General features: G+C 48.7%; 1 protein-coding gene across 1 annotated transcript in view; it reads left to right on the top strand.

Annotated features, from left to right (window-relative positions):
- The first annotated feature begins 842 nt into the window (after positions 1–842).
- ARRB2 (arrestin beta 2) overlaps positions 843–27,934 on the top strand; it is a 106,407-nt gene continuing 79,315 nt past the window's right edge. Inside the window, exon 1 of the mRNA XM_040346666.1 lies at positions 843–926. Within this exon, the coding sequence (XP_040202600.1) occupies positions 904–926 (23 nt within the window). The 5' untranslated portion in view covers positions 843–903. The remainder of the gene's footprint in view (positions 927–27,934) is intronic.

Raw genomic sequence — 27,934 nt, 5'->3', positions numbered from 1 at the left:
TGTTTATAGCGCAAAAAATAAAAACCGCAGAGGTGATCAAATACCACCAAAAGAAAGCTCTATTTGTGGGGAAAAAAGGGCGTCAATTTTGTTTGAGAGCCACGTGGCACAACCGCGCAATTGCCTGTTAAAGCGACACAGTGCCGAATCACAAAACCTGGCCTGGGCATTTAACTGCCTAAAGGTCCGGGGCTGAAGTGGTTAAAAATACGCATGCAGAAACGCATGTGGAACAGACCTGGAGTGCGTTCAGATCCGCATCAAATACGCATGCACATCGTTTTCCATGAATTTCAAGAAATAATAGCAATGAATGGATGGGAGGGGCAGGGAGGTGTGGTTAACCTGCACAGGTAGGAGGTGGGCGTGGCCTGACGTGTAATGAAGCAGACACAACACACTGACAACCTACACATTGCCTGTCATTATACTGTGAGGTTCCACTACAAAGATCCCTATAAGACAACCTGTCACTTCTTCCTCCAAATATTAGCCCCGCCCACAAAATGTCTTCCACCATTAGGCGTGCAAGGAACAGGTGCACTTTGCTGACAGCGGACACACCCAAACACAACACCGACCTGATTTACATACAGGCCACCACACAGCCAATAGCAGCGCGCCCGCTCTCTCCCCCACCCCCTTTTCCCACTGACACGGGGTGACGTCGGCGCACACACCTCCGACATGGGGCGGAGAAGGGCGGCGGCATGGCGAGGAAGAGGGCGGGGACGGCTGTGGCCAATTACTGGCGCTTGGAGGGGGAAAAGGGGGCGGGAGTTTATTTGGACGGGGCACTCCCCACTTGTCTCCTACTATGCGTAACACCGTGCGCGCCCCCGGAGGGTAAAAGGAGAGTTCGGGAGCGCGCTTCTGTGTGTAAGGAGCGGAGGGGACGGGAAGATGGGGGAGAGAGCGGGAACCCGGTGAGTGAGGGAGGGGTGGGCTGTGATTGGGGCCATTATAGTAATAGTGTGAGACCAGTGTGTGTGTGTTGTCACCATAGACTGTGTACAGGGGCCACCAATGTGTGATATCACAGTGTGTGTTGTGTGTATGGGGCTCTGTGTGTGAGGACTATGTTGGCTGAGCACTGTGTGGTCTCTATGAGAAGTACAGTGATAGGAGACCTCCAGTGTAATGTGTATGGTTATCACTCCATTACATTGTTTACATAGTTATCACTGGTGTGTGAGGTCACTGTAGTGGGCTGTGTGTGATGTCACTTAAGCTGGTGCTTTGCATGGCGTCGCTGTGGTCATGGCTGGCGCTGTGGTCATGGCTGGCGCTGTGGTCATGGCTGGCGCTGTGGTCATGGCTGGCGCTGTGCGTGGCGTCGCTGTGGTCATGGCTGGCGCTGTGCGTGGCGTCGCTGTGGTCATGGCTGGCGCTGTGCGTGGCGTCGCTGTGGTCATGGCTGGCGCTGTGCGTGGCGTCGCTGTGGTCATGGCTGGCGCTGTGCGTGGCGTCGCTGTGGTCATGGCTGGCGCTGTGCGTGGCGGCGCTGTGGTCATGGCTGGCGCTGTGCGTGACGTCAGTGCGTGGTCATGGCTGGCGCTGTGCGTGACGTCAGCGCGTGGTCATGGCTGGCGCTGTGCGTGGCTGTGGTCATGGCTGGCGCTGTGCGTGACGTCAATGCGTGGTCATGGCTGGCGCTGTGCGTGATGTCAATGCGTGGTCATGGCTGGCGCTGTGCGTGATGTCAATGCGTGGTCATGGCTGGCGCTGTGCGTGATGTCAGTGTGGTCATGGCTGGCGCTGTGCGTGACGTCATGGCTGGCGCTGTGCGTGATGTCCGTGCGTGGCCATGGCTGGCGCTGTGCGTGATGTCCGTGCGTGGCCATGGCTGGCGCTGTGCGTGAGGTCAGCGCGTGGCCATGGCTGGCGCTGTGCGTGAGGTCAGCGCGTGGCCATGGCTGGCGCTGTGCGTGAGGTCAGCGCGTGGCCATGGCTGGCGCTGTGCGTGAGGTCAGCGCGTGGCCATGGCTGGCGCTGTGCGTGAGGTCAGCGCGTGGCCATGGCTGGCGCTGTGCGTGACGTCGCTGTGGTCATGGCTGGCGCTGTGCGTGGCGTCAGTGCGTGGTCATGGCTGGCGCTGTGCGTGGTGTCAGTGCGTGGCGTCAGTGCGTGGTCATGGCTGGCGCTGTGCGTGGTCATGGCTGGCGCTGTGCGTGGTCATGGCTGGCGCTGTGCGTGACGTCAGCGTGATGTGTGTGCCTGTTGGTGAAGCAATAGGTTTGTTTGGGCCAGCTTGGTGCAAACAAACTATTTAAAGGGACATTAAACATAGAGTTTTGATAGATATATATATATATATATATATATATATATATATATATATATATATATATATATATATATATATACATACATACATACATACATACATACATACATACATACATACATAAGGGGGCCACCACTGCGTTGATACTATACCCAGTATGGAGGTAATGGGGCCACCACTGCGTTGTCACTATACCCAGTATGGAGGTATTGGGGCCACCACTGTGTTGTCACTATACCCAGTATGGAGGTATTGGGGCCACCACTGTGTTGTCACTATACCCAGTATGGGGCCACCACTGTGTTGTCACTATACCCAGTATGGAGGTAAGGGGGCCACCACTGCGTTGATACTATACCCAGTATGGAGGTAATGGGGCCACCACTGCGTTGTCACTATACCCAGTATGGAGGTATTGGGGCCACCACTGTGTTGTCACTATACCCAGTATGGAGGTAAGGGGGCCACCACTTTGTTGTCACTATACCCAGTATGGAGGTAATGGGGCCACCACTGTGATGTCACTATTCCCAGTATGGAGGTAATGGGGGCCACCACTGTGATGTCACTATACCCAGTATGGAGGTAAGGGGGCCACCACTTTGTCACTATACCCAGTATGGAGGTAATGGGGCCATCACTGTGATGTCACTGTACCCAGTATGGAGGTAATGGGGCCATCACTGTGATGTCACTGTACCCAGTATGGAGGTAATGGGATTCATGCAGAGTGTAAAGCACTACATGTAGTGCAGGACTTTTCTAGGAGCCAGCTAAAAAATATAGGGACCAGTTTCTGCACATGCGTGGTGATACGTGGGAGCCAATGGCTTCTGTGGGTGGCTGGCTGGCACAGTGCTGTGGGTGGCTAGCTGGGTGTCCTTTCTGGTCCAGCTGTTCCATGGTGTGTACTGTCCAAGGGGAGGGAGGCGGTGGCCTTTGCCCTATGCGGGTAGGAGAAGCCAGGACTCGGTCAGACTGTCAGAACATTTATAGGCCCAGTGCGGGGAGGCGCGGGGCATAACGTCGTGTTCCGAGCACTTGGCCCGCTGTGCAAGTCCTGGCTTCTTCTACCTGGGCCGATGACATAGTGGGCCCCAAAAAAATGGCCACTGTGGTAAAGGGGAGACCAATATTGGTAAGTTTGTGATTCTTTAAAAAAAAAAAAAGTGAATATCGGCCCCCGATAATCGGTCGCCCCCCCGGTATGTACATTGTGTGCTGTCACTTGTCCTCATACAGGGTGATGGCACGGGTCACTTTTCTACCTCTAGTAGTCTGTGTGAGTGTACTTGTGGTGTCACCGTGTGTCCTGGACGTCGGCATCTCTCTCTATACATAATATATGTGTGGATGGTATGGGTGTGCCCATTGTGCCAGGTAATGTGCCCTATACATGACATCCTATTATGTAAGTGATCTGTAGGGCTCGGGGTGGTGGGCACACGATGTGTGATGTGTTGGCATAAAACTGAGTAACAGAACGGAAACCTTTTGTATCGCCGTACACCTTGTACTCATAAAACTATTTTCAAACTCCAATAAACGCTACAAAGCAGCATATGGTGTGTTTTATAGAAGTGGGTTGTGTGTACACAATGTGTATGTGCTGATCCTTGTTATCTGGTAATGGATGTGTGTGTGTGTGTGTGTGTGGAGTGTTGGTGTGATCAGGATAATCCCCGCTACGTATGTACACATTGTCCTCTCTGCTTTATGACCTCTATATAGTGCACCATATATGTGTAGAACACTCTGTGTGTTTACTCTGTGTAATCACTATACCAGATCTACTCCAGTGTGTGTGTGTGTGTGTGTGTGTGTGTGTGTGTCTGTCCCATCTACTCCAGTGTGTGTGTGTCCGTCCCATCTACTCCAGTGTGTGTGTGTGTGTGTATCCCATCTACTCCAGTGTGTGTGTGTGTGTGTGTCCCATCTACTCCAGTGTGTGTGTATCCCATCTACTTCAGTGTGTGTGTGTGTGTGTGTCCCATCTACTCCAGTGTGTGTGTGTGTGTGTGTCCCATCTACTCCAGTGTGTGTGTGTGTGTCCCATCTACTCCAGTGTGTGTGTGTGTGTGTGTGTGTGTGTGTCCCATCTACTTCAGTGTGTGTGTGTGTCCCATCTACTTCAGTGTGTGTGTGTGTGTGTCTCATCTACTCCAGTGTGTGTGTGTGTGTGTGTCCCATCTACTCCAGTGTGTGTGTATCCCATCTACTTCAGTGTGTGTGTGTGTGTGTGTCCCATCTACTCCAGTGTGTGTGTGTGTGTGTGTCCCATCTACTCCAGTGTGTGTGTGTGTGTCCCATCTACTCCAGTGTGTGTGTGTGTGTGTCCCATCTACTTCAGTGTGTGTGTGTGTCCCATCTACTTCAGTGTGTGTGTGTGTGTGTCTCATCTACTCCAGTGTGTGTGTGTGTGTGTGTGTGTGTCCCATCTACTTCAGTGTGTGTGTGTGTCCCATCTACTTCAGTGTGTGTGTGTGTCCCATCTACTTCAGTGTGTGTGTGTCCCATCTACTTCAGTGTGTGTGTGTGTGTCCCATCTACTTCAGTGTGTGTGTGTCCCATTTACTTCAGTGTGTGTGTGTGTGTCCCATCTACTTCAGTGTGTGTGTGTGTGTCCCATCTACTCCAGTGTGTGTGTGTGTGTCCCATCTACTCCAGTGTGTGTGTGTGTGTGTCCCATCTACTCCAGTGTGTGTGTCCCATCTACTCCAGTGTGTGTGTCCCATCTACTCCAGTGTGTGTGTGTCCCATCTACTCCAGTGTGTGTGTGTGTGTGTGTGTGTGTGTGTGTCCCATCTACTCCAGTGTGTGTGTGTGTGTGTCCCATCTACTCCAGTGTGTGTGTGTGTGTCCCATCTACTCCAGTGTGTGTGTGTGTGTGTGTGTGTGTGTGTGTCCCATCTACTCCAGTGTGTGTGTGTGTGTGTCCCGTCTACTCCAGTGTGTGTGTGTGTGTGTGTGTCCCATCTACTCCTGTGTGTGTGTGTGTGTGTGTGTGTGTGTGTGTGTCCCATCTACTCCAGTGTGTGTGTGTGTGTGTGTGTGTGTCCCATCTACTCCAGTGTGTGTGTGTGTGTCTGTCCCATCTACTCCATTGGTTGAGCACCCACGGGTGGATAGTTGTACTCTGTGTTAATTTAGTCGACTAAAACAATTAAGATGACTAAAATATGACACAAAAATTGCATTTTAGTCAAGACTAAGATTACATTTTTTATTTTATACATTTCTTTATACATTTTTTATTTATTTTTTCCAATAATACATATACATTCCCTTAGAGCCGGTTCACACTGGGGCGACTCGTCGGGCGACTCAGCCGCCTGACAAGTCGCGTCCCATTCTATTCAATGGAACCGTTCTAATAGGAGCGACGCAAGTCGCTCAGACTTAGAAAAAGGTTCTTGTGCGACTTCGGGGGCGACTTGCATTGACTTCTATACAAAAGTCATTTTGCAAGTCGCCTCTGAAGTCGTCTTCAAGGCACCTTGCCGAGTCGCCCCCGAAGTCGTGCCGCCGCAGTGTGAACCGGCTCTTGCGTTTCATTGTCCTCGCAGGAAATTTTTGGAAATTGTAGAGAAATGCTTAAAGTGGAGGTTCACCCTATAAAAAATTTCTAACACGGCATCCAGCCCAGTTGTGCATATAAAATGACACTGACCTTTTTTTTTTTCTTTTCCGTAGATAGCGTTTAGCCGTGGAATTCACCGCGGCTTCCTGGGTAGGGAATCCCGCGGGAGTGGGCGTTCCTATTGACATGCCAATTTATTGACATGCTAAACAACGGCGCACACAGCGCGTCACGACTTCCCGAAGGAAGCTCGGGTCGGCTCGGCTCTATTCGGCGCTGGTGTGCAGGTGCCGAATAGAGCCGAGCCGACCCGAGCTTCCTTCGGGAAGTCGTGACGCGCTGTGTGCGCCATTGTTTAGCATGTCAATCAATTGGCATGTCAATAGGAACGCCCACTCCCGCGGGATTCCCTACCCAGGAAGCCGTGGTGAATTCCACGGCTAAACGCTATCTAAGGAAAAGAAAAAAAAAAGGTCAGTGTCATTTTATATGCACAACTGGGCTGGATGTAGTGTTAGAATTTTTTTTAGGGTGAACCTCCACTTTAAATAATGCATTCACATTTAACTACACCCATTAGATTTTAGATGAATAAAATGAGTTTTTGTTGACTAAAAAGTCCTGGAGATTTAGTCGACTAAATACGACTAAACCTAAAAACACTTGCAGAAGACTAAGATGGGACTAAAACTAAAATGCAATTTTAGTCCTAAGACTAAAACTACAGTAAATAGAAATTTGCTGCCAAAATTAAAGGGGTTGTAAGGTAAAAATGTTCTTTTCCTAAATAGCTTCCTTTACCTCAGTGCAGTCCTCCTTCACGTACCTCATCCTTCCATTTTGCTTTTAAATGTCCTTATTTCTTCTGAGAAACCCTCACTTCCTGTTCTTCTGTCTGTAACTCCACACCGTAATGCGAGGCTTTCTCCCTGATGTGGAGTGTCGTGCTCGCTTTCAATCCCTTGGCTCAACTACAGGAGAGTCAGGACGCCAATAAACACACAGCTCCTTTCTCTATCTGCAACGTAGAGAGCGTCCTGACTCTCCTGCTCGCTCCCTCCCCCCTCAAGGGAGGGGGCGAGGACCACACTCCACACCAGGGAGAAAGCCTTGCATTACTGTGTGGAGTTACAGACAGAAGAACAGGAAGTGAGGATTTCTCAGAAGAAATAAGGACATGTAAAAGCAAAATGGAAGGATGAGGTAAGTGAAGGAGGACTGCACTAAGGTAAAGGAAGCTATTTATGACTTTTTTTTTTTTTTTTTTTACCTTTACAACCCCTTTAAGACTGGTTGTACTGAATTGGAAGCATTTAAACAGCAGGGTTGAGGGTTGCTAAAAGATTTGACTGGAAAGGGTAACGTATAAAAATGTGTTAAAGCAGAACTTTATCCATAACAATTTGATAAAAAAAACAAAAATAAATAATAATGTCCTTATGCAAGGAACATGCATTGCACGTTAATTATGCTACCAAAATCAGTGTGCGCTGTAAAGTGCCTCCAGCATTGATCTGTTTCTGCTTGCCGGAGGCTGCCATTTTTCTGAAGCCCAGAACCTCAGAGAAGCAGTAAATTTAGACTGTCAGCAGATCGGCCTCTAGTGGCTGTGATTTTCTGCACAGTGCCTAAAAATGGAGAGCAACTGAGCATGTGCAGAGCAGGGTGAGACATTAGTATTACTGGATTTTACACAGTAAAGGCACTTATTTTTAATGTTTTACAACCGTATGCACTGCATGCCATTGTGCGGCACTTGCAAAATGGCGCCATTCACTTAAATGGGTCACGCTCGGCAGGCTTTATGTCCGCAGAAAGCGAGGAGGGGGTAATAATACCTGCAGTGGCTGAAGCAAAGCATCGTGGCCATAGCGTGTGTACACCACTGGCCTCTGCAGATAAAGGGGGATTGGTCGGGGAGCAGTAAAAATGCAGATCACCTCAACCACTAGTGTGTACAAGCCCTAATGCCCGTAACACACGATTGGATTTTCCGTTGGAAAAACCTTGGATGGTTTTTCCGACGGAATTCTGCTCAAGCTTGGCTTGCATACACACGGTCACATAACACAAAAGTTCCCTGAACTTTCGACCATCAAGAACGCATTGATGTAAAACAGGGATCTCCAAACTGCGGCCCGAGGGCCAGATGTGGCCCTTTGCTAGCCTTTATCTGGCCCTTGCTGCACTATTCCTCCCACTGACACCAGAGCAATGGGGCACTATGTTTTCCACTGATACCAATGATGGGACATTATTCCTCCTACTAATACCAATAATGGGGCACTACTCCTACTGAACACCAACCCTGAGGCCATATTTTTTCTCACTGATGCTGGGCTCGGGACATTTTCTACCCCTGCTAGCCACAATCCGGCCCTCCCAAAGTCTGAAGGACAGTAGACTGGCCCTTTGTGTGAAAAGTTTGGAGACCCCCTGATGTAAAACACTATGACGAGTCGAGAAAATTAAGTTCAATGTTTCCGAGCATGCGTCGGAATTTTGCGCGTCGGAATTGCTACAGACTATTGGAATTTCCGATCTTAATTTTTTTTTCCGTCTGAAAATTTGAGAACCAGCTCTCAATCTTTTGTTGGTGGAAAGTCCGATGGAGCGTACACACGGTCGGAAATTTCCGTTCCAAATCTCACATCGGACTTTTGTTGTCGGGAAAATCTGATCGCGTGTACGGGGCATGAGGGACCAATTATGAGAGAGACCATATTTCTTTTATTACTACTTGCGGTAGGGAAGTAGAAAGGGATAATGCGATGCACTTATTTCAAGGGGATAACATTTAGAAAAAGGTCAAGTGTTGTGTGTGTTTGTTTTTTTTTTTTTTGGGACAGGAAGATTCCAAAAACGAGTTTTGGGAGTTAAAGAAACTCCACTGTAGCTTGGAAGTATTTGACCCCCTGCTGATTTTGTACGTTTGCCCACCGCCAAAGAAATGATCAGTCTATAATATTTAATAGTAGGTTTATTTTAACAGTGAGAGACAGAATAACCACAAAAATGTCCAGAAAAAAGTTATAAATTGATTTGCAATGTAATGAGTAAAATTAGTATTTGACCCCTTTGCAAAACATGACTTGGTACTTGGTGGAGAATATACAAAAAAAAGAAGCTGCGCTAATGTATGATGCACTGAAACCAGCCCAAATATTGCAAAAAATAAATAGCAAACAATGATCACACCGTGAACTTGGTAAGAAAACAAATGAACCCTGATGGGTTAATCACAGTCCACCAAAAAAGTCCATAACAGATTGAATAATGATGATCTCCAAAGTTAAAGAAAGATAATCCCAACTCCTGAAAAAAGTGATGATGGAAGCACCTCCACCTTATAGTCACACACTGACTCTTACCGGAACTCTACGATCTCTTATTACAGGAGATCATAGACAGCATAATGGTATCCTCACAGCATATCACCAAGCTGGGACGGTCACAGTGATGGATGGCCTCAAGCAGTATACCGGTACATATGTTTAAAAAGAAAGGAGAGCTCCCATAGCATAAGATCCTCAAGGTTTTTTAATAAGATAAAAAGATGTACACTTACATCAAAGTGGTTGTATTACAGCATGTATAAAAGTCGAGCCGGCCGGGTCCTTGAACAAACGCCCGTATTTTCCGGGTGTAAACACTTAACGTGGTGACGTCAGACATACATATCTACCGGTATACTGCTTGAGGCCATCCATTACTGTGACCGTCCCAGTCTGGTGATATGCTGTGAGGATACCGTTACTATATGCTGTCTATGATCTCCTGTAATAAGAGATCATAGAGTTCCGGTAAGAGTCAGTGTGTGACCTAGGTGGAGGTGCTTCTATCATCACTTTCTTCAGGAGTTGGGATTATCTTTCTTTCACTTTGGAAACCGTGATTATTCAATCTGCTATGGTCTTTTTTGGTGGACTGTGATTAACCCATCAGGGTTCATTTGTTTTCTTACCAAGTTCACGGTGTGATCACTGTTTGCTATTTATTTCTTGCAATATTTGCGCTGGTTTCAAGGCATCATCCATTAGCGCAGCTTCTTTTTTTGTGTTTTGATGTTGTATAACATTTTTTAGTTGCAGCTTTTTTAGTAGTTTAGTTGGAGTAAGCGCAGTATATTTTTTCCACTTTTTTTGGAGAAACCCTTGTTGGCAACCACAGAGGTCAGACGTTTCTTGTAGTTGGCCACCAGGTTTGCACACATCTCAGGAAGGATTTTGTCCCACTCCTCTTTGCAGATCCTCTCCAAGTCATTAAAGCGGAGTTCCGGACACAATTTCACTTTTTAAATATAAATACTCCTGTAATACACAAGTTTAATGTATTCTAGTAAAGTTAGTCTGTAAACTAAGGTCCGTTTTGTTAGGTTGTTACAGCATTTAGACACTTTATAAAATAGAAATTGACTGGGGCCATCTTAAGTGTGGGCATCATGAAGCCAGACTGTATGACTTCCTGGATTTCAGCCTTGCAGATCTCGCACATGCTCAGTGCTGCACAAGCAGTGTCAGATCAGGTTTCAGCACCTGTGCTGTCCAAGTCACATGATTCTTTGAGACTGGGGAGTGCACAGACTCCTGGAAAGTTACACCCACTACATTTCCAGGAGTCTGTGCGGTGTAGGTTAAGAAGCATTAAGCACCTAGGTGCAGGAAGTGGGAAGATTAAAGGGTCACTAAAGGAATTTTTTTTTTTAGCTAAATAGCTTCCTTTACCTTACTGCAGTCCTGGTTTCATGTCCTCATTGTTCGTTTTTGCTTTGATGTTGCTGTAATTCCTCTCTGTTCTGGACACTTCCTGGTTGCCTGTTTCCTGATAACCACAGTACTGGGAGATTTCTCACGGTGGTCACTAATCAAAGAGGTGTGATTACTGTGTGTAAAACGAAACTGGATTGGTGCTGAGGAGTTTTAGACAAAGTATCACTGCTCTCTATTGGCTGACTGCCCTCTAGTGGCTCTCTGTACATCAGAGAACCAGCAAACAACAGCAAAAACGAAACTACACTGCAGGCACATTATATGATTGTTTTTTTATCTATTTTTAATCATTTTTAAAAGGAATCAGTTAACTATTATGTCTCTATGCCCTGTAAACAGTCATTTCAGCTAAAAAAACTTTTTCCTTTAGTGACCCTTTAACTATTCTGCCTAGCAACAACACTTTGAAGGCATCTAAAAAAAAAAAAAAAAAATTCGTAAAGGACTAATGACATTTTTTTTAAAACTACTGATGTAATGTTATATTTATGGGTGGAACTCCACTTTAAGGTTTCCAGGCTGACATGTGATAACTCAAACCTTCAGCTCCCTCCACATATTTTCTATGGGATTAAGGTCTACAGACTGGCTAGGCCATGTGTTTCTTCTTGAGCCACTCCTTTGTTTCCTTGGCTGTGTCTTTTGGGTCATTGTCATGCTGGAATACCCATCCATGACCCATTTTCAATGTCCTGGCTGAGGGAAGGAGGTTCTCGCCCAAGATTTGACAGTACACGCCCCCATCTATCGTCCCTTTGATGCGTGAAGCTTTCCTGTCCCCTTAGCAGTAAAACACCCCCATATCATAATGTTTCCACCTCCATGTTTGATGGTGTTCTTGGGGGTAATAGGCAGCATTCCCCATCCAAGCACGGTGAGTTGAGTTGATGCCAAAGAGCTCGTTTTTTGTCTCCTCTGACCACAACTCTTTCACCCAGTTCTCCTTGGCATCAATCAGATTCTCATTAGCAAACTTCAGATGGCATATACATGCGCTTTCTTAAGCAGAGGGACATTGCGGGCACTGCAGGATTTCAGTCCTCCTCGGGGGCGTGTGTTACCAATTGTTTTCTTGGTGACGATGGTCTCAGCTGCCTTGAGATCATTAACAAGATTCTCCTGTGTAGTTCTGGGCTGATTCCTCACCGTTCCCATGATCATTGAAACTCCACGAGGCAAGATCTTCCATGGAGCCGCAGACCGAGGGAGATTGACCGTTATTTTTTTTCATTTACGAATTCACACCAACTGTTGTCACCCTCTCACCAAGCTGCTTGGCGATGGACGTGTAGCCCATTCCAGCCTTGTGTAGGTCTACAATCTTGTCCCTGACATCCCTGGAAACCTCTTTGGTCTTGGCCATGATGGAGAGATTGGAATCTGACTGATTGTTCTGTGGACAGCTGTCTTCTATACAGGTAACAAGCTGAGATTACGGACACTTCCTTTTAAGAGAGTGCTCCTTATCTCAGCTTGTTACCTGTATAGAAGACAGCTGGGAGCCAGAAATCTTGCTGATAGGGGATGAAATACTCATTTCACTCATTAAAATGCAAATCAATTTATAACTTTTTTGAAATGCGTTTTTCTGGATATTTTTGTTGTTTTGTCTCTCACTGTTAAAATTATCCTACCCTTAAAATTATAGACTGATCATTTCTTTGTCAGTGGGCAAACGTACAAAATCAGCAGGGGGTCAAATACTTTTTTTCTCTCGCTGTAAGTATCAGATTGTATGTCTAGCTCACTGTGTGGATATTTGTACTCTTGTCATTGTATCTGTTATTGTGTGTTTGGAGATTTACAGTGTGTATGATTTCCTATGTGTGTAAATATTGTCCTATCTGCTGTGTTGCAATATGGGAGCGGTAGTCCCTAGATCTGTGTATATCATCACTGTATATGTTCCTTCTACTCTACACATTGTGTGTAATGTGCTGCTCAGCCCGGTGGTGGATGGGAGCCTCAGCTGTGACAGATAAGGGTTGTCCTGACAGGTCCCCTTTTATCGGCTGCAGCCACATTGCAGTAGATGGGAACTCGGCACACCATGGGTTTTCTGTTGTCACGCTATTGCTAGGAACGTCCTAGAAAACCAGACGTGGTGATGAGGCCCCAGTTCCGTCCTCTTGTACTCACTCTGTTTCTGTTTTTTATTGAGGGCCTCTAAGGCCTTGTTAACACCACATCGGAAACGCATCTGCATTGAAGCATGTTACACACCAGGACATGCATTTTTAATGCTTTGCACTGTGTTTTACTGCATGTTGAGTTGCGTTTCTTTTTTTTATGCGCTAAATAAAAATGCTGCATTTCTTCGGCTTGCTCACTTCCCCCGGCTTGCTCACTTCCCCCCGGCTTGCTCGCTTCCCCCCGGCTTGCTCGCTTCCCCCTGGCTTGCTCGCTTCCCCCTGGCTTGCTCGCTTCCCCCTGGCTTGCTCGCTTCCCCCTGGCTTGCTCACTTCCCCCTGGCTTGCTCACTTCCCCCTGGCTTGCTCACTTCCCCCTGGCTTGCTCACTTCCCCCTGGCTTGCTCACTTCCCCCTGGCTTGCTCACTTCCCCCTGGCTTGCTCACTTCCCCCTGGCTTGCTCACTTCCCCCTGGCTTTCTCACTTCTTCTCCCCGGCTTTCTCACTTCTTCTCCCCGGCTTTCTCACTTCTTCTCCCCGGCTTTCTCACTTCTTCTCCCCGGCTTTCTCACTTCTTCTCCCCGGCTTTCTCACTTCTTCTCCCCGGCTTTCTCACTTCTTCTCCCCGGCTTTCTCACTTCTTCTCCCCGGCTTTCTCACTTCTTCTCCCCGGCTTTCTCACTTCTTCTCCCCGGCTTTCTCACTTCTTCTCCCCGGCTTTCTCACTTCTTCTCCCCGGCTTTCTCACTTCTTCTCCCCGGCTTGCTCGGTGTAGGCGGTACACTTTTTGGTGGAGGTGGGTCAGCCACGCCCCCGTGACCTTTGACCTCTGGGAATTGTCCTTTGACCTCTGGGGGAGGTCACTGTTCTTATTCCTGAGTCCTGGTTTTATTCTTCAATGGGAAACTCTAACCCCTAACACAGTGTAAATTTGAGGAACATAGACGGTAATTGTATTTGCTGCTTCCTTGCGTTAAAGGGTTTGTAAAGGAATTTTTTTTTCTATCCTAATAGCTTCCTTTACCTTAATGCAGTGCTGTTTTCATGTCCTCATTGTTCGTTTTTTCTCTCAAGTCGCTGTAATTCTTCTCTGATCTCCACACTTCCTGGTTGTCTGTTTCCTGATCACCACAGTGCTGGGAGCTTTCTCTCTGTGGTCACTAAATAAAGTGGAGGTTCACCCAAAAAATACATTTTTAACATTACATTCAGCCAAGTTGTCCTAATGACAATCGGCTGTTTTTTTTTTTCGTACATACCGGATTTTCACCGCCGCTTCCGGGTATGTCTTCACCGCCGCTTCCGGGTATGTCTTCTGCAGCACTGGGCGTTCCTAATTGATTGACAGGCTTCTGACCGTCGCATACTGCGCGTCATGAGTTGCCGAAAGAAGCTGGACTGCGAGTCGGCTCTATACGGCGCCTGCGCATTGACGTTCGGCTTCTTTCGGCAGCGCGCAGTATGCGACGGTCGGAAGCCTGTCAATCAATTAGGAATGCCCAGTCCCGCAGAAGACATACCCGGAAGCGGCGATGAAAAAACGGTATGTACGAAAAAACAAAACAAAAAAAACAGCCGATTGTCATTAGGGCAACTTGGCTGAATGTAATGTTAAACATTTATTTTTTGGGTGAACCTCCGCTTTAAGAACCCCTCAGCACCAATCGGTTTCGTTTTCCAAACCATCACTGCCCTGTATTGGCTCTGTACATCACAGAAGCAGGAAACAAGAAGCAAAAACGAAACTAGAAACTGCAGGTACATTATATGATTGATGTTTATCTATTTTTAAAAGGAATTAGTTAACTATTATGTCTCTATACCCTGTAAACAGTCATTTCAGCAAAAAAAAAAAGTTTTATTTACAACTCCTTTTAAGCCCTCATTGGCCATCTCTGATCGATCAGCGCAGGTCATCACCCTTTGGTGTGAACGAGTCCTAAATCTCGGCATGCTAAACGTTCCCAGCGAAGTATTCGTAGAAAAGATTGTATAAACTTGGCTCTACTACCCACTCCGGTGATTTGCTGCTCTGCCTGGGAGGGATGACCCTCCGGTATCTTCTGAGACGACAACACTTTTGGGATTGTTGATCTCCCGGGTTGCCTGACATTTCTCTTTGGAGGAGAAACTGGTGAGATTGTCAACAGGAGCAGCAAGTATATAAGCAATGCCTTCCATACTTGAAACTGGCCTCAATAAAGGGCCTAAAGACACCATACATAGTGCACCCTGTAATGGGTAAGAGTGGGCCGGGTCAGTGAAAAGTGGTTGTTACCATACAGGTGTGGTTAAAAGCAGGAGTAGGCGTAGGCAAGCTTTTTAAGAGGTGGAGATCTACCTGAACAGCATGAAAGGGATCAAAGATCACTGGGGTTCAGGGCCCTTTGTTGTTTTTTGTACCAACAAGGCCTAACTAAATTTATAAGGAGAAATATAATAAAACAAATGCCACTGTAAAAATATAGACTTGGCCTACGTTAAAAGTGGTTGGGTGTCAGTGGACGGGTGTCAGTGGGGCAGTGGTTTGGTGTCAGTGGGGCAGTGGTTTGGTGTCAGTGGGGCAGTGGTTTGGTGTCAGTGGGGCAGTGGATGGGTGTCAGTGGGGCAGTGGTTGGGTGTCAGTGGACGGGTGTCAGTGGGGCAGTGGTTGGGTGTCAGTGGATGGGTGTCAGTGGGGCAGTAGTTGGGTGTCAGTGGGGCAGTGGTTGGATGTCAGTGGTTGGGTGTCAGTGGATGGGTGTCAGTGGGGCAGTGGTTGGGTGTCAGTGGACGGGTGTCAGTGGGGCAGTGGTTGGGTGTCAGTGGTTGGGTGTCAGTGGATGGGTGTCAGTGGATGGGTGTCAGTGGGGCAGTGGTTGGGTGTCAGTGGGGCAGTGGTTGGGTGTCAGTGGATGGGTGTCAGTGGTTGGGTGTCAGTGGGGCAGTGGTTGGGTGTCAGTGGGGCAAGTGGTTGGGTGTCAGTGGATGGGTGTCAGTGGGGCAGTGGTTGGATGTCAGTGGTTGGGTGTCAGTGGGGCAGTGGTTGGGTGTCAGTGGGGCAGTGGTTGGGTGTCAGTGGGGCAGTGGTTGGGTGTCAGTGGGGCAGTGGTTGGGTGTCAGTGGGGCAGTGGTTGGGTGTCAGTGGTTGGGTGTCAGTGGGGCAGTGGTTGGGTGTCAGTGGTTGGGTGTCAGTGGTTGGGTGTCAGTGGGGCAGTGGTTGGGTGTCAGTGGATGGGTGTCAGTGGGGCAGTGGTTGGATGTCAGTGGACGGGTGTCAGTGGGGCAGTGGACGGGTGTCAGTGGGGCAGTGGACGGGTGTCAGTGGGGCAGTGGACGGGTGTCAGTGGGGCAGTGGACGGGTGTCAGTGGGGCAGTGGACGGGTGTCAGTGGGGCAGTGGACGGGTGTCAGTGGGGCAGTGGACGGGTGTCAGTGGGGCAGTGGACGGGTGTCAGTGGGGCAGTGGACGGGTGTCAGTGGGGCAGTGGACGGGTATGTCTTCACCGCCGCTTCCGGGTATGTCTTCTGCAGCACTGGGCGTTCCTAATTGATTGACAGGCTTCTGACCGTCGCATACTGCGCGTCATGAGTTGCCGAAAGAAGCTGGACTGCGAGTCGGCTCTATACGGCGCCTGCGCATTGACGTTCGGCTTCTTTCGGCAGCGCGCAGTATGCGACGGTCGGAAGCCTGTCAATCAATTAGGAATGCCCAGTCCCGCAGAAGACATACCCGGAAGCGGCGATGAAAAAACGGTATGTACGAAAAAACAAAACAAAAAAAACAGCCGATTGTCATTAGGGCAACTTGGCTGAATGTAATGTTAAACATTTATTTTTTGGGTGAACCTCCGCTTTAAGAACCCCTCAGCACCAATCGGTTTCGTTTTCCAAACCATCACTGCCCTGTATTGGCTCTGTACATCACAGAAGCAGGAAACAAGAAGCAAAAACGAAACTAGAAACTGCAGGTACATTATATGATTGATGTTTATCTATTTTTAAAAGGAATTAGTTAACTATTATGTCTCTATACCCTGTAAACAGTCATTTCAGCAAAAAAAAAAAGTTTTATTTACAACTCCTTTTAAGCCCTCATTGGCCATCTCTGATCGATCAGCGCAGGTCATCACCCTTTGGTGTGAACGAGTCCTAAATCTCGGCATGCTAAACGTTCCCAGCGAAGTATTCGTAGAAAAGATTGTATAAACTTGGCTCTACTACCCACTCCGGTGATTTGCTGCTCTGCCTGGGAGGGATGACCCTCCGGTATCTTCTGAGACGACAACACTTTTGGGATTGTTGATCTCCCGGGTTGCCTGACATTTCTCTTTGGAGGAGAAACTGGTGAGATTGTCAACAGGAGCAGCAAGTATATAAGCAATGCCTTCCATACTTGAAACTGGCCTCAATAAAGGGCCTAAAGACACCATACATAGTGCACCCTGTAATGGGTAAGAGTGGGCCGGGTCAGTGAAAAGTGGTTGTTACCATACAGGTGTGGTTAAAAGCAGGAGTAGGCGTAGGCAAGCTTTTTAAGAGGTGGAGATCTACCTGAACAGCATGAAAGGGATCAAAGATCACTGGGGTTCAGGGCCCTTTGTTGTTTTTTGTACCAACAAGGCCTAACTAAATTTATAAGGAGAAATATAATAAAACAAATGCCACTGTAAAAATATAGACTTGGCCTACGTTAAAAGTGGTTGGGTGTCAGTGGACGGGTGTCAGTGGGGCAGTGGTTTGGTGTCAGTGGGGCAGTGGTTTGGTGTCAGTGGGGCAGTGGTTTGGTGTCAGTGGGGCAGTGGATGGGTGTCAGTGGGGCAGTGGTTGGGTGTCAGTGGACGGGTGTCAGTGGGGCAGTGGTTGGGTGTCAGTGGATGGGTGTCAGTGGGGCAGTAGTTGGGTGTCAGTGGGGCAGTGGTTGGATGTCAGTGGTTGGGTGTCAGTGGATGGGTGTCAGTGGGGCAGTGGTTGGGTGTCAGTGGACGGGTGTCAGTGGGGCAGTGGTTGGGTGTCAGTGGTTGGGTGTCAGTGGTTGGGTGTCAGTGGATGGGTGTCAGTGGATGGGTGTCAGTGGGGCAGTGGTTGGGTGTCAGTGGGGCAGTGGTTGGGTGTCAGTGGATGGGTGTCAGTGGTTGGGTGTCAGTGGGGCAGTGGTTGGGTGTCAGTGGGGCAAGTGGTTGGGTGTCAGTGGATGGGTGTCAGTGGGGCAGTGGTTGGATGTCAGTGGTTGGGTGTCAGTGGGGCAGTGGTTGGGTGTCAGTGGGGCAGTGGTTGGGTGTCAGTGGGGCAGTGGTTGGGTGTCAGTGGGGCAGTGGTTGGGTGTCAGTGGGGCAGTGGTTGGGTGTCAGTGGTTGGGTGTCAGTGGGGCAGTGGTTGGGTGTCAGTGGTTGGGTGTCAGTGGTTGGGTGTCAGTGGGGCAGTGGTTGGCTGTCAGTGGATGGGTGTCAGTGGGGCAGTGGTTGGATGTCAGTGGACGGGTGTCAGTGGGGCAGTGGACGGGTGTCAGTGGGGCAGTGGACGGGTGTCAGTGGGGCAGTGGACGGGTGTCAGTGGGGCAGTGGACGGGTGTCAGTGGGGCGGTGGACGGGTGTCAGTGGGGCGGTGGACGGGTGTCAGTGGGGCGGTGGACGGGTGTCAGTGGGGCGGTGGACGGGTGTCAGTGGGGCGGTGGACGGGTGTCAGTGGGGCGGTGGACGGGTGTCAGTGGGGCGGTGGACGGGTGTCAGTGGGGCGGTGGACGGGTGTCAGTGGGGCGGTGGACGGGTGTCAGTGGGGCGGTGGACGGGTGTCAGTGGGGCGGTGGACGGGTGTCAGTGGGGCGGTGGACGGGTGTCAGTGGGGCGGTGGACGGGTGTCAGTGGGGCGGTGGACGGGTGTCAGTGGGGCGGTGGACGGGTGTCAGTGGGGCGGTGGACGGGTGTCAGTGGGGCGGTGGACGGGTGTCAGTGGGGCGGTGGACGGGTGTCAGTGGGGCGGTGGACGGGTGTCAGTGGGGCGGTGGACGGGTGTCGGTGGACGGGTGTCGGTGGACGGGTGTCGGTGGACGGGTGTCGGTGGACGGGTGTCGGTGGACGGGTGTCGGTGGACGGGTGTCGGTGGACGGGTGTCGGTGGACGGGTGTCGGTGGACGGGTGTCGGTGGGGCAGTGGTTGGGTGTCAGTGGGGCAGTGGTTGGATGTCAGTGGACGGGTGTCAGTGGGGCAGTGGACGGGTGTCAGTGGGGCAGTGGACGGGTGTCAGTGGGGCAGTGGACGGGTGTCAGTGGACGGGTGTCAGTGGGGCAGTGGACGGGTGTCAGTGGGGCAGTGGACGGGTGTCAGTGGGGCAGTGGTTGGGTGTCAGTGGATGGGTGTCAGTGGGGCAGTGGTTGGGTGTCAGTGGATGGGTGTCAGTGGATGGGTGTCAGTGGGGCAGTGGTTGTGTGTCAGTGGATGGGTGTCAGTAGTGTTGTTGTGTGTTTTTTTTTTTTTAGCAGCCCTGTTAGGGGACTCTAAACAGACCTCTGTTTCATTTTTTGAGACCGAGAAAAGAGGATTGAGGCTATAGCCCTTCATTCTCCATCTCTGCAGCCTCAACTACACATAATGAATGGACAGTCTCCCTGTTGATTCACAAACTGAAGCATGCTAAACACCGTTTACTATGCTTCATTTATGAATGAACACATGAGCGATTTGGTTCTAATCACTCGCTGTGTTCATTTAGAAATAGAAGGGGCAGGCAAATTGCATATCTTTCGGCCCCTTCCACTCCCCCAGCGCCCCCCATTTTCCATTTTCAAGATTTTCCACAGAAGCCCATCAGTAGAGGGTGGACAGGAGGGTCACCGGGGGCGAGTGCCACTACTGAACCCAATTCCCTATTTTCTCCTGTGGCAGTTGAATGCTGCCGGGAAGGGAAGGAGGAGAAGTCGCCTGTCAGCTGCCACGGAGGAAATACAGGGACATTGGTTTCAGGAAATGGCATTCTCCAGCTGACCCGTCTGTTCAGGTTTGGGGGGGGTCGGCAAGGAAGGGACACGTACTACCGGTACCCGTCGCCTGCCTTCGATTAACAAGTAGAATGTGATCAGGTTGCCGACCCAAAGTACATACCACCCTCCTAGCTGCTCCTTGGTACAGGAGCCTCTCCCTACCAACCGGCATAGAACCCCTCTCTCTTTTTTTATTTTTCTTTCTTTCCTTTGCTCTGTCAGATTTTATTGCTGTCGGGTACACCGCGTGCCACTCTCTGCCCTCGGTATCTGCAGATCAGGAGATGAGTGTAGTTAGTGGGTGTCACACGGGTTGTAAACAATTAAACTGACAGATGGTTTTGGTGGAGTTGGGCTGCGATAGCCAGAATTATATTGCTGTTGTAATCCAGCTCCTTTTCATTATTTTGCAAGCCTCTTTCCTAGTTGTGAAGACGAAGTGCCGCTTTACGCAAAATGGTGGTAGAATGAAGAAATGGGACAAATTGTGAAATATTGCAGCAAAATTCCAAAAGCTGCCAGATGAGGCAAAACATCTAGTGTGTGTGTGTGTGTGTGTGTGTGTGTGTGTGTGTGTGTGTTTCTGGATATAATGAGAATCCCAATTCTTTCTTTCTACCCCTGAACATTCGGTAATCGAACAAGATGGCAATAAAATAAAACCTAATACACTCTGCTTCATTTAAATAATAAAAAAACCCGGGGCTGCTTACCCTTCTCCTGCTTCTCCTTTGGGGCCGGGGCCACTTGCCCTTCTTCTCCTTTGGGCCCGGTGCCACTTGCCCTTCTCCTCCCTTGGGCCGGGGCCGCTTGCCCTTCTTCTCCTTCTTCTCCTCCCTTGGGCCGGGGCCGCTTGCCCTTCCTCTCCTTCTCCCTTGGGCCGCTTGCCCTTCTTCTCCTTCTCCTTCTCCTTCTTCTCCTCCCTTGGGCCGGGGCCGCTTGCCCTTCTTCTTCTCCTTCTTCTTCTTCTCCTCCTCCCTTGGGCCGGGGCCGCTTGCCCTTCTTCTCCTCCCTTGGGCAGGGGCCGCTTGCCCTTCTTCTCCTTCTTCTCCTCCCTTGGGCCGGGGCCGCTTGCCCTTCTTCTCCTTCTCCTCCCTTGGGCCGGGGCCGCTTGCCCTTCTTCTCCTCCCTTGGGCAGGGGCCGCTTGCCCTTCTTCTCCTTCTTCTCCTCCCTTGGGCCGTGGCCGCTTGCCCTTCTTTTCCTTCTCCTCCCTTGGGCCGGGCCGATTGCCCTTCTCCTCCCTTGTGCCGGGCCCGCTTGCCCTTCTTCTCCTCCCTGGGGCCGCTTGCCCTTCTTCTTCTTCTCCTCCCTTGGGCCGGGCCGATTGCCCTTCTCCTCCCTTGTGCCAGGCCCGCTTGCCCTTCTCCTCCTCCTCCTTTCTCCTGGCCGGGGCCGCTTGCCCTTCTTCTCCTCCTCCTTTCTCCTCCCTTGGGCCGGGGCCGCTTGCCCTTCTTCTCCTCCTTCTCTTCCCTTGGGCCGTGCCCGCTTGCCCTTCTTCTCCTCCCTTGGGCCGTGCCCGCTTGCCCTTCTTCTCCTCCCTTGGGCCGTGCCCGCTTGCCCTTCTTCTCCTCCCTTGGGCCGTGCCCGCTTGCCCTTCTTCTCCTTCTCCTCCCTTGGGCCGGGCCCGCTTGCCCTTCTTCTCCTCCTCCTTTCTCCTGGCCGGGGCCGCTTGCCCTACCTATTCTCTTGGTCTCCAGCAAATATCTGTTTCACCAGCACTTCTCCTTATTTACTCTCTCTGTACACCGTGAGCACCTTGTGACGAGATCTACAACAAGCTCAATTGCTTTATAACCAGGATAAGGATCTTTATATAACTATGTGACTATACCTTTCCCTTATCATTGGGCTCAGCTGAAAATAACGGTCACTTCTTTTTTTTAAAGAGAACTAAATATCGTTGTCCTGGGGTGTTCGCTCATGTTTATCATAGGATAGTGTCGTTTATATAGGATGCGTCATATATTTCTTTTACTTGCATTGGACATGAATCTCTAAACATATTCCCATAGTGAACCATACTGGAATGCATCCATAGTCTGGGTGTGGAAACCACTAACATCAATAGGCGTTGTCATTAGCGCACTGGGATTTCCTGCATTATGAACACTCACACGGCGGTGTAACGTATTAGTTTACACAGGAACCCTTCATCAAGGTGTGTGTGATTGATTTGGTGATGAGCAAGCGCGGCTCCAAAGCATGTAACAGTAATGTAGTTGGGGGGGGTTTTTAAAGAGGAGTTCCACCCAAAAATGGAACTTCCGATTTTCGAACCCCTCCCTCCGCTGTCACATTTGGCACCTTTCAGGGGGGTGCAGATACCTGTATACAGGTATTTGCACCCGCTAAAGCACCTGAAAAATGCCCCCGTGTGAAAGGGGTCTAAAATAATGTGCCGCCTGCAATTCTGTAGTTAAATCCGTCTCTTGAGAGAATCCGGCACATCAACCATGTGAAAGTCGCATGAAAAAAATGACTGCCGTGTTGCTTGTTTGTTTTTCCCTAAGCCTGTTAGAATGTGTACATATCGTAATCAGTCACACCCAATTATAAAGACCTGTTGGAGTGGAAGCCAAGGCACCAGAATAAGGACATGGTTCAGTAGACAAACTTGTGTTACGTGCATTAAAAAAACATTCAATGATTAGAAAAAAAATAAAATGGCATAAAGTTCCATAGAGCTGTACAGCTTGGGGGGGTATAGGACTGCTGCAAATATTTTTTTAAGCAAAACAATCAGTGGGGAAGAAATAGGACGACACCGAACTCTCATTCTGTGGGCTGACGTCCGTGGTGAGGTCTACTTCCACCGCACACTCTGAGCCGTGGTGAATGCAGCCACTTCCTGCAGTTCTTCACTATAGTCTAGAGAAACTGGTACCCATACCTGAGGTTTAATGCTGAAAGATCAAGATCTGCTGGCGGCAGGGCACTAATGTACCGTATTTATCGCACCCCTAAAATGGCACCCAATCCTGTGGGAAAAAAAATTTTGTACTTAGTTTTGGTGTCTTGCGTGGCGTCCTTCTGCCGCTTCGGGTGTCCTCTTTGGCGGGTCCAGCGTCCGTCTTTGGCGGGTCCGGCGTCCGTCTTTGGCGGGTCCGGCGTCCGTCTTTGGCGGGTCCGGCGTCCGTCTTTGGCGGGTCCGGCGTCCGTCTTTGGCGGGTCCGGCGGCCGTCTTTGGCGGGTCCGGCGTCCGTCTTTGGCGGGTCCGGCGTCCGTCTTTGGCGGGTCCGGCGTCCGTCTTTGGCGGGTCCGTCTTCGGCGGGTCGGGTGTCCTCTTCGGCGGGGCGGGCGTCCTCGCGGCGTCCTCGCGTCCTCCCCGCTCGTTTCCAGCTCCGAGTTTGAATACTGCGCCGACATATACAGAGCGCAGTACACTTGTGTATTGTCGGCAATGCTCGGCTACCCGCACTGACGTCCTGTACGTCCAGGACGTGAGCGCGGAAGGAGCCGAGACTGCCCGACTATACCCGAGTGTACTGCGCTCAGTATATGTCGGCGCAGTATTCAAAACTCGTCGCGGGAAAGCGGGTATCGCCGTATACCGCGCACCCACGATTTTGCCCTGATTTTCAGGGCAAAAAAGTGCGCGGTATACGCCGATAAATACGGTAAAATGTAAGGTGCATTAATTGGGGTTGATGATTGCTAGGTTATAAAGGAAAATGACTTGACTTCGACTGCCTGTGTGTGTGTGTGTGTGTGTGTGTGTGTGTGTGTGTGTGTGTGTGTGTGTGTGTGTGTGTACCTTGCATTTTACTGTTCCACCTTGACTTTGTCATGTACAGGAGAGACCAAAAGTTTGGACACCCCTTCTCATTCAAAGAGTTTTCTTTATTTTCATGACTATGAAAATTGTAGATTCACACTGAAAGCATCAAAACTATGAATTAACACATGTGGAATTATACATAATAAAAAAGTGTGACACAACTGAAAATATATTTCATATTCTAGGTCCTTCAAAGTAGCCACCTTTTGCTTTGATTACTGCTTGGCACACTCTTGGCATTCTCTTGATGAGCTTCAAGAGGTAGTCACCTGGCGCAGCACCCCATCACTCTCCTTCTTGGTCAAATAGCCCTTACACAGCCTGGAGGTGTGTTTGGGGTCATTGTCCTGTTGAAAAATAAATGACGGTCCAACTAAACGCAAACCGGATGAAATAGCATGCCGCTGCAAGATGCTGTGGTAGCCATGCTGGTTCAGTATGCCTTCAATTTAGAATAAATCCCCAACAGTGTCACCAGCAAAGCACCCCCACACCATCACACCTCCTCCTCCATGCTTCACAGTGGGAACCTGGCATGTAGAGTACATCCGTTCACCTTTTCTGCGTCGCACAAAGACACGGGGGTTGGAACCAAAGATCTCAAGTTTGGACTCATCAGACCAAAGCACAGGTTTCCACTGGTCTAATGTCCATTCCTTGTGTTCTTTAGCCCAAACAAGTCTCTTCTGCTTGTTGCCTTTCTTTAGCAGTGGTTTCCTAGCAGATATTCTACCATGAAGGCCTGATTCACACAGTCTCCTCTTACCAGTTCTAGAGATGTGTCTGCTGCAAAAGGTGGAAGAACCTAGAATATGAAATATATTTTCAGTTGTTTCACACTTTTTTGTTCTGTATAATTCCACATGTGTTCATTCATAGTTTTGATGCCTTCAGTGTGAATCTACAATTTTCATAGTCATGAAAATAAAGAAAACTCTTTGAATGAGAAGGTGTGTCCAAACTTTTGGTCTGTACTGTATATGTCCCTTTTTTTTTTTTTTTTCCTCTAAAGATGAATGCAGAGCACTATTCAAATATATTTTAATTTACAAAAGGGGGGAAAAATATATAGACACAGAGAAAACCTACAGACTCCATGCAGATGTGGATAGGTGAGCCCAGGGCCTCGGTATCCTATGTAGTCTGCATTGATCGCTGGTCCATGCCGATTCCAGCTCCTCTCTCTTGTTCTGTATGATGTGCAAATTTTTGTGCCGGCCTTTATCCAAATCATGTTTACTCTCAGGATGTGTCGTGTCGGGGGGCCACACGTGTGCTGGTCATTCCCCGCAGTATTGTCATTACTGGCGGTCTGAACAAAACGCTAACGAGCTTGTGTTTGACTTTCTGTATTTGGAAGGGAAATTAGTTTTGTTTAGGGGATCACAATGATGACACTCGCCCTGTATATAACTTTTTGCATGTATACATATTTGGCCTGGGCTAAGAGTAGGGGAATCTGTGTGTGGGGTGTGTTTTTATTTTATAAATATGTTGTCGTTTTGTTATGGTTACAATTTATTATTAATAATAATAATATTTATTCTAAAAAAAAATTGTTCAAATATTATGTTTTTTTTTTTTTTTTTACTTATCTTTTATTACAAATAGAAAACAGGAAACTACACCTGATAATAGTACACATACAGACCTGAATACAGATTCCATAAAATTCACCATACATCAGTTAGGCTGCATTCACATCTATGCGACAGCGGCGTATTTTGCTGCGAGTGTGTATCTTTTTTTTTTTTTTTCTCAGATTCTTCCCATTGCTGTCAATGGGCGAACGCCAATGTCGCCTGAAAAAAAGGGTCCGGGACTTTTTTTCAGGCGACAGGCGTTCGGCGTCTATGAGATGTGAACCATCTCCATAGACAGCAATGGGAATTCTCCCCTCTAGCGGCAGAAGCATCCGGCGTCGGGCGTTTTGTCGCATAGATGTGAATGGAGCCTTAGAGATCTAGATTTTTTTTTTTTTTTTATCATTTTTGGACCCCTTTCACACTGAGGCGCTTGAAAACTGCCTATAAAACGCGTATAAAGTGCTTTTGTGTCTTTTTTTTTTTTTTCAGGCGCTTTTGAAGAGTTGGTGGTGCAGATTTTTGAAGGTCATGTGACTCAAAAAAACTGCTGCAAGAACCATTTTGAAGCACTTTTCAGGCGATTTCCATGCATTTTATTGGGGCGCTTTTCAGGTGCTTTTATTTTTTTATTTTTTGCTCTCCAAGCATACTTCAAAGATGCTGCTTGCAGATATTTTTTTCACCTCCCCGCCAACGCACCGCCCCAGTGTGAAAGCATCCATTAATTTTTAATTGGAAGCATTTTTTGTGAGCGAAGAGCTCACAAAAAATGCTTCCAATTAAAAATCTACTTCTCCCCGCGGGAGTAGGCGTTTCTATGCCTAGGGGGATTGTCATCTGGGAGATCGTCCAGATGATTGACGTCTGTTCCCCCCCCCGGTGGATAAGGCCCCGCTCCCCGTATTGCGTAGAAGCGCACGAGTTACGGGGTTTCCGAAAAAACCCGAACATGCGGGGCTCAGGCGCCGTATAGAGCCGACTCGCATCTCCGCATGTTTAGCTTTTTTTGGAAACCCCGTAACTTGTGCACGCCTACGCAATATGGGGGGAGGGGCCTTATCTGCCGGGGGGAACAGACGTCAATCATTGCGGACAGTACTTGTTACGACTATAAGGGAATTGGTCAGGGATGTATTTAGGTTTTGTGCTGCCCTAGGCCTGACTAAACTCGTGCACCCCTAATTTAAATATGACCCACCCCTTCCTGTCAAGACCACACCCCTTGCTGTTAAAGACCTGCCCTTCCCTTACCCTTACTCTATTCAAAATGAAAAAAAAAAGTGTTCCTATAGTTCTACTTTAGGCACACAATTCTGATAATTTTATGGAGAGGACTAAAAAGATATAACCATGCCAATGGTACAGCAGAAAACGTATAGCACAGTGAGGAAGGTTTGTGGTCCAGGATGATAGGACAGTCAAAATTAGAAGCTCCGCCCTCCTTACATTTGCAGGATGCTTTCCTCTCTGCCCAGTCCACCCCATTAAACTGGTGCTACACTAACGGTGCTATACTAATAGCGCAAGCCGGTGGGGACTCTTTCCGTGCTGCCCCCCTGCAACGTGCTGCCCTAGGCCAGGATACAGCCCTGGAGTTGGTCAGATATACATGCTATTAGGGCGAACCTCCACTTAAAAAAAAAAAAAAAAAAAAAAAAAAGATAAATACCCCATCAGTCTGAGCTTGTGTGCAGAAGCAAATGTCAATTATAAATAATCTATTCAAACCCCACATGTGAGGTAATGCCGCAAACGTTGGAGAGCAATAATTTTAGCGCGAGACTTCCCCTGTAACTCTAAATGGAAAACCTGGGAAAAAAAATAAAAAATTATCGTCATCTACAGAGATTTTAAGTACCGTAGTTTGTCGCCATTCCACGAGTGTGCACAATTTTAAAGCATGACATGTTGGGTATATATTTACTTCACATAACATCTTTCACGTTCTATAGAAAAATTGGGCTAACTTTACTTTTTAAAGTGGAGTTCCAGCCTTTTTTTTATGTTAAAAGTCAGCTACAAAAAGTGTAGCTGCTGGCTTTTAATAAACATACACTCACCTGCTCCAGCGACGCGCCGGCCGGGGCTCCGCTCCTCTCCGGCCGGCGTCTTCATTCCAAGTGTGGGCACCCAGCTGTGACCGCTTTCGGCTTCACGGCTGGGCACCCACTGCGCATGCGCGAGCGTCACTGCACATGTGCGAGCGCCGTCCGATTGGACAGACGATCGCCTACAGGGAGGGGCTGCAGTAAGGCGATTAAGCTATTCGCCTTACCAGCCCCTTGACGGAAGGAGGAAGTGGGACAGGAAGTCCCACTCCCCCCCCAAAAAAATTACATGCCAAATGTAAGGAGTGGATTAAGCGAAAGTTCCATTTTTGGGTGGAACTCTGCTTTAATAAAAAATAAATAGTGTATTTTTTCCCCAAAAAAATTGCGTTTGAAAGGCCGCTGTGCAAACACAGTGTGACATAAAATTATTGCAACGTCCCTAGGGTTTCTGCTAAAGAAAAAAAAAAAAAGTTTCATTAATTTTAATTTTCGCGCAAAATACAGATTTTTACTTGTAAACAACAAATATCAGAAAAAGGCCTGGTCTTAAAGTGGTTAATTCTGTGTCCTGTTCTGGTCCTGCAGCTTGTTGAGTCCTCTAGTATTTTTTAGTGCTCCGTTTTTTTTATGTGAAATCCTCTGGAAAGCGTGCATGCAGGGGGGGTGTTCCGAGTGCATGAGAATGTCAGCGGCATGCACAACATTCTGTACATCGTCTGTCAGCAGCTCCTCTGACGCCGGCTATATGCTATGTGCTGAGCAGAGAACATAAAGCCAAACAAGGTTTCCTGTGACATC

The sequence above is a fragment of the Rana temporaria genome, chromosome 3 (genome assembly GCF_905171775.1).
Source record: "Rana temporaria chromosome 3, aRanTem1.1, whole genome shotgun sequence".
In the NCBI taxonomy this organism is placed as follows: Eukaryota; Metazoa; Chordata; class Amphibia; order Anura; family Ranidae; genus Rana; species Rana temporaria.
The sequence above is the reverse complement of the archived record's forward strand: the minus strand, read 5'-3'. Positions and strand labels throughout refer to the sequence as shown.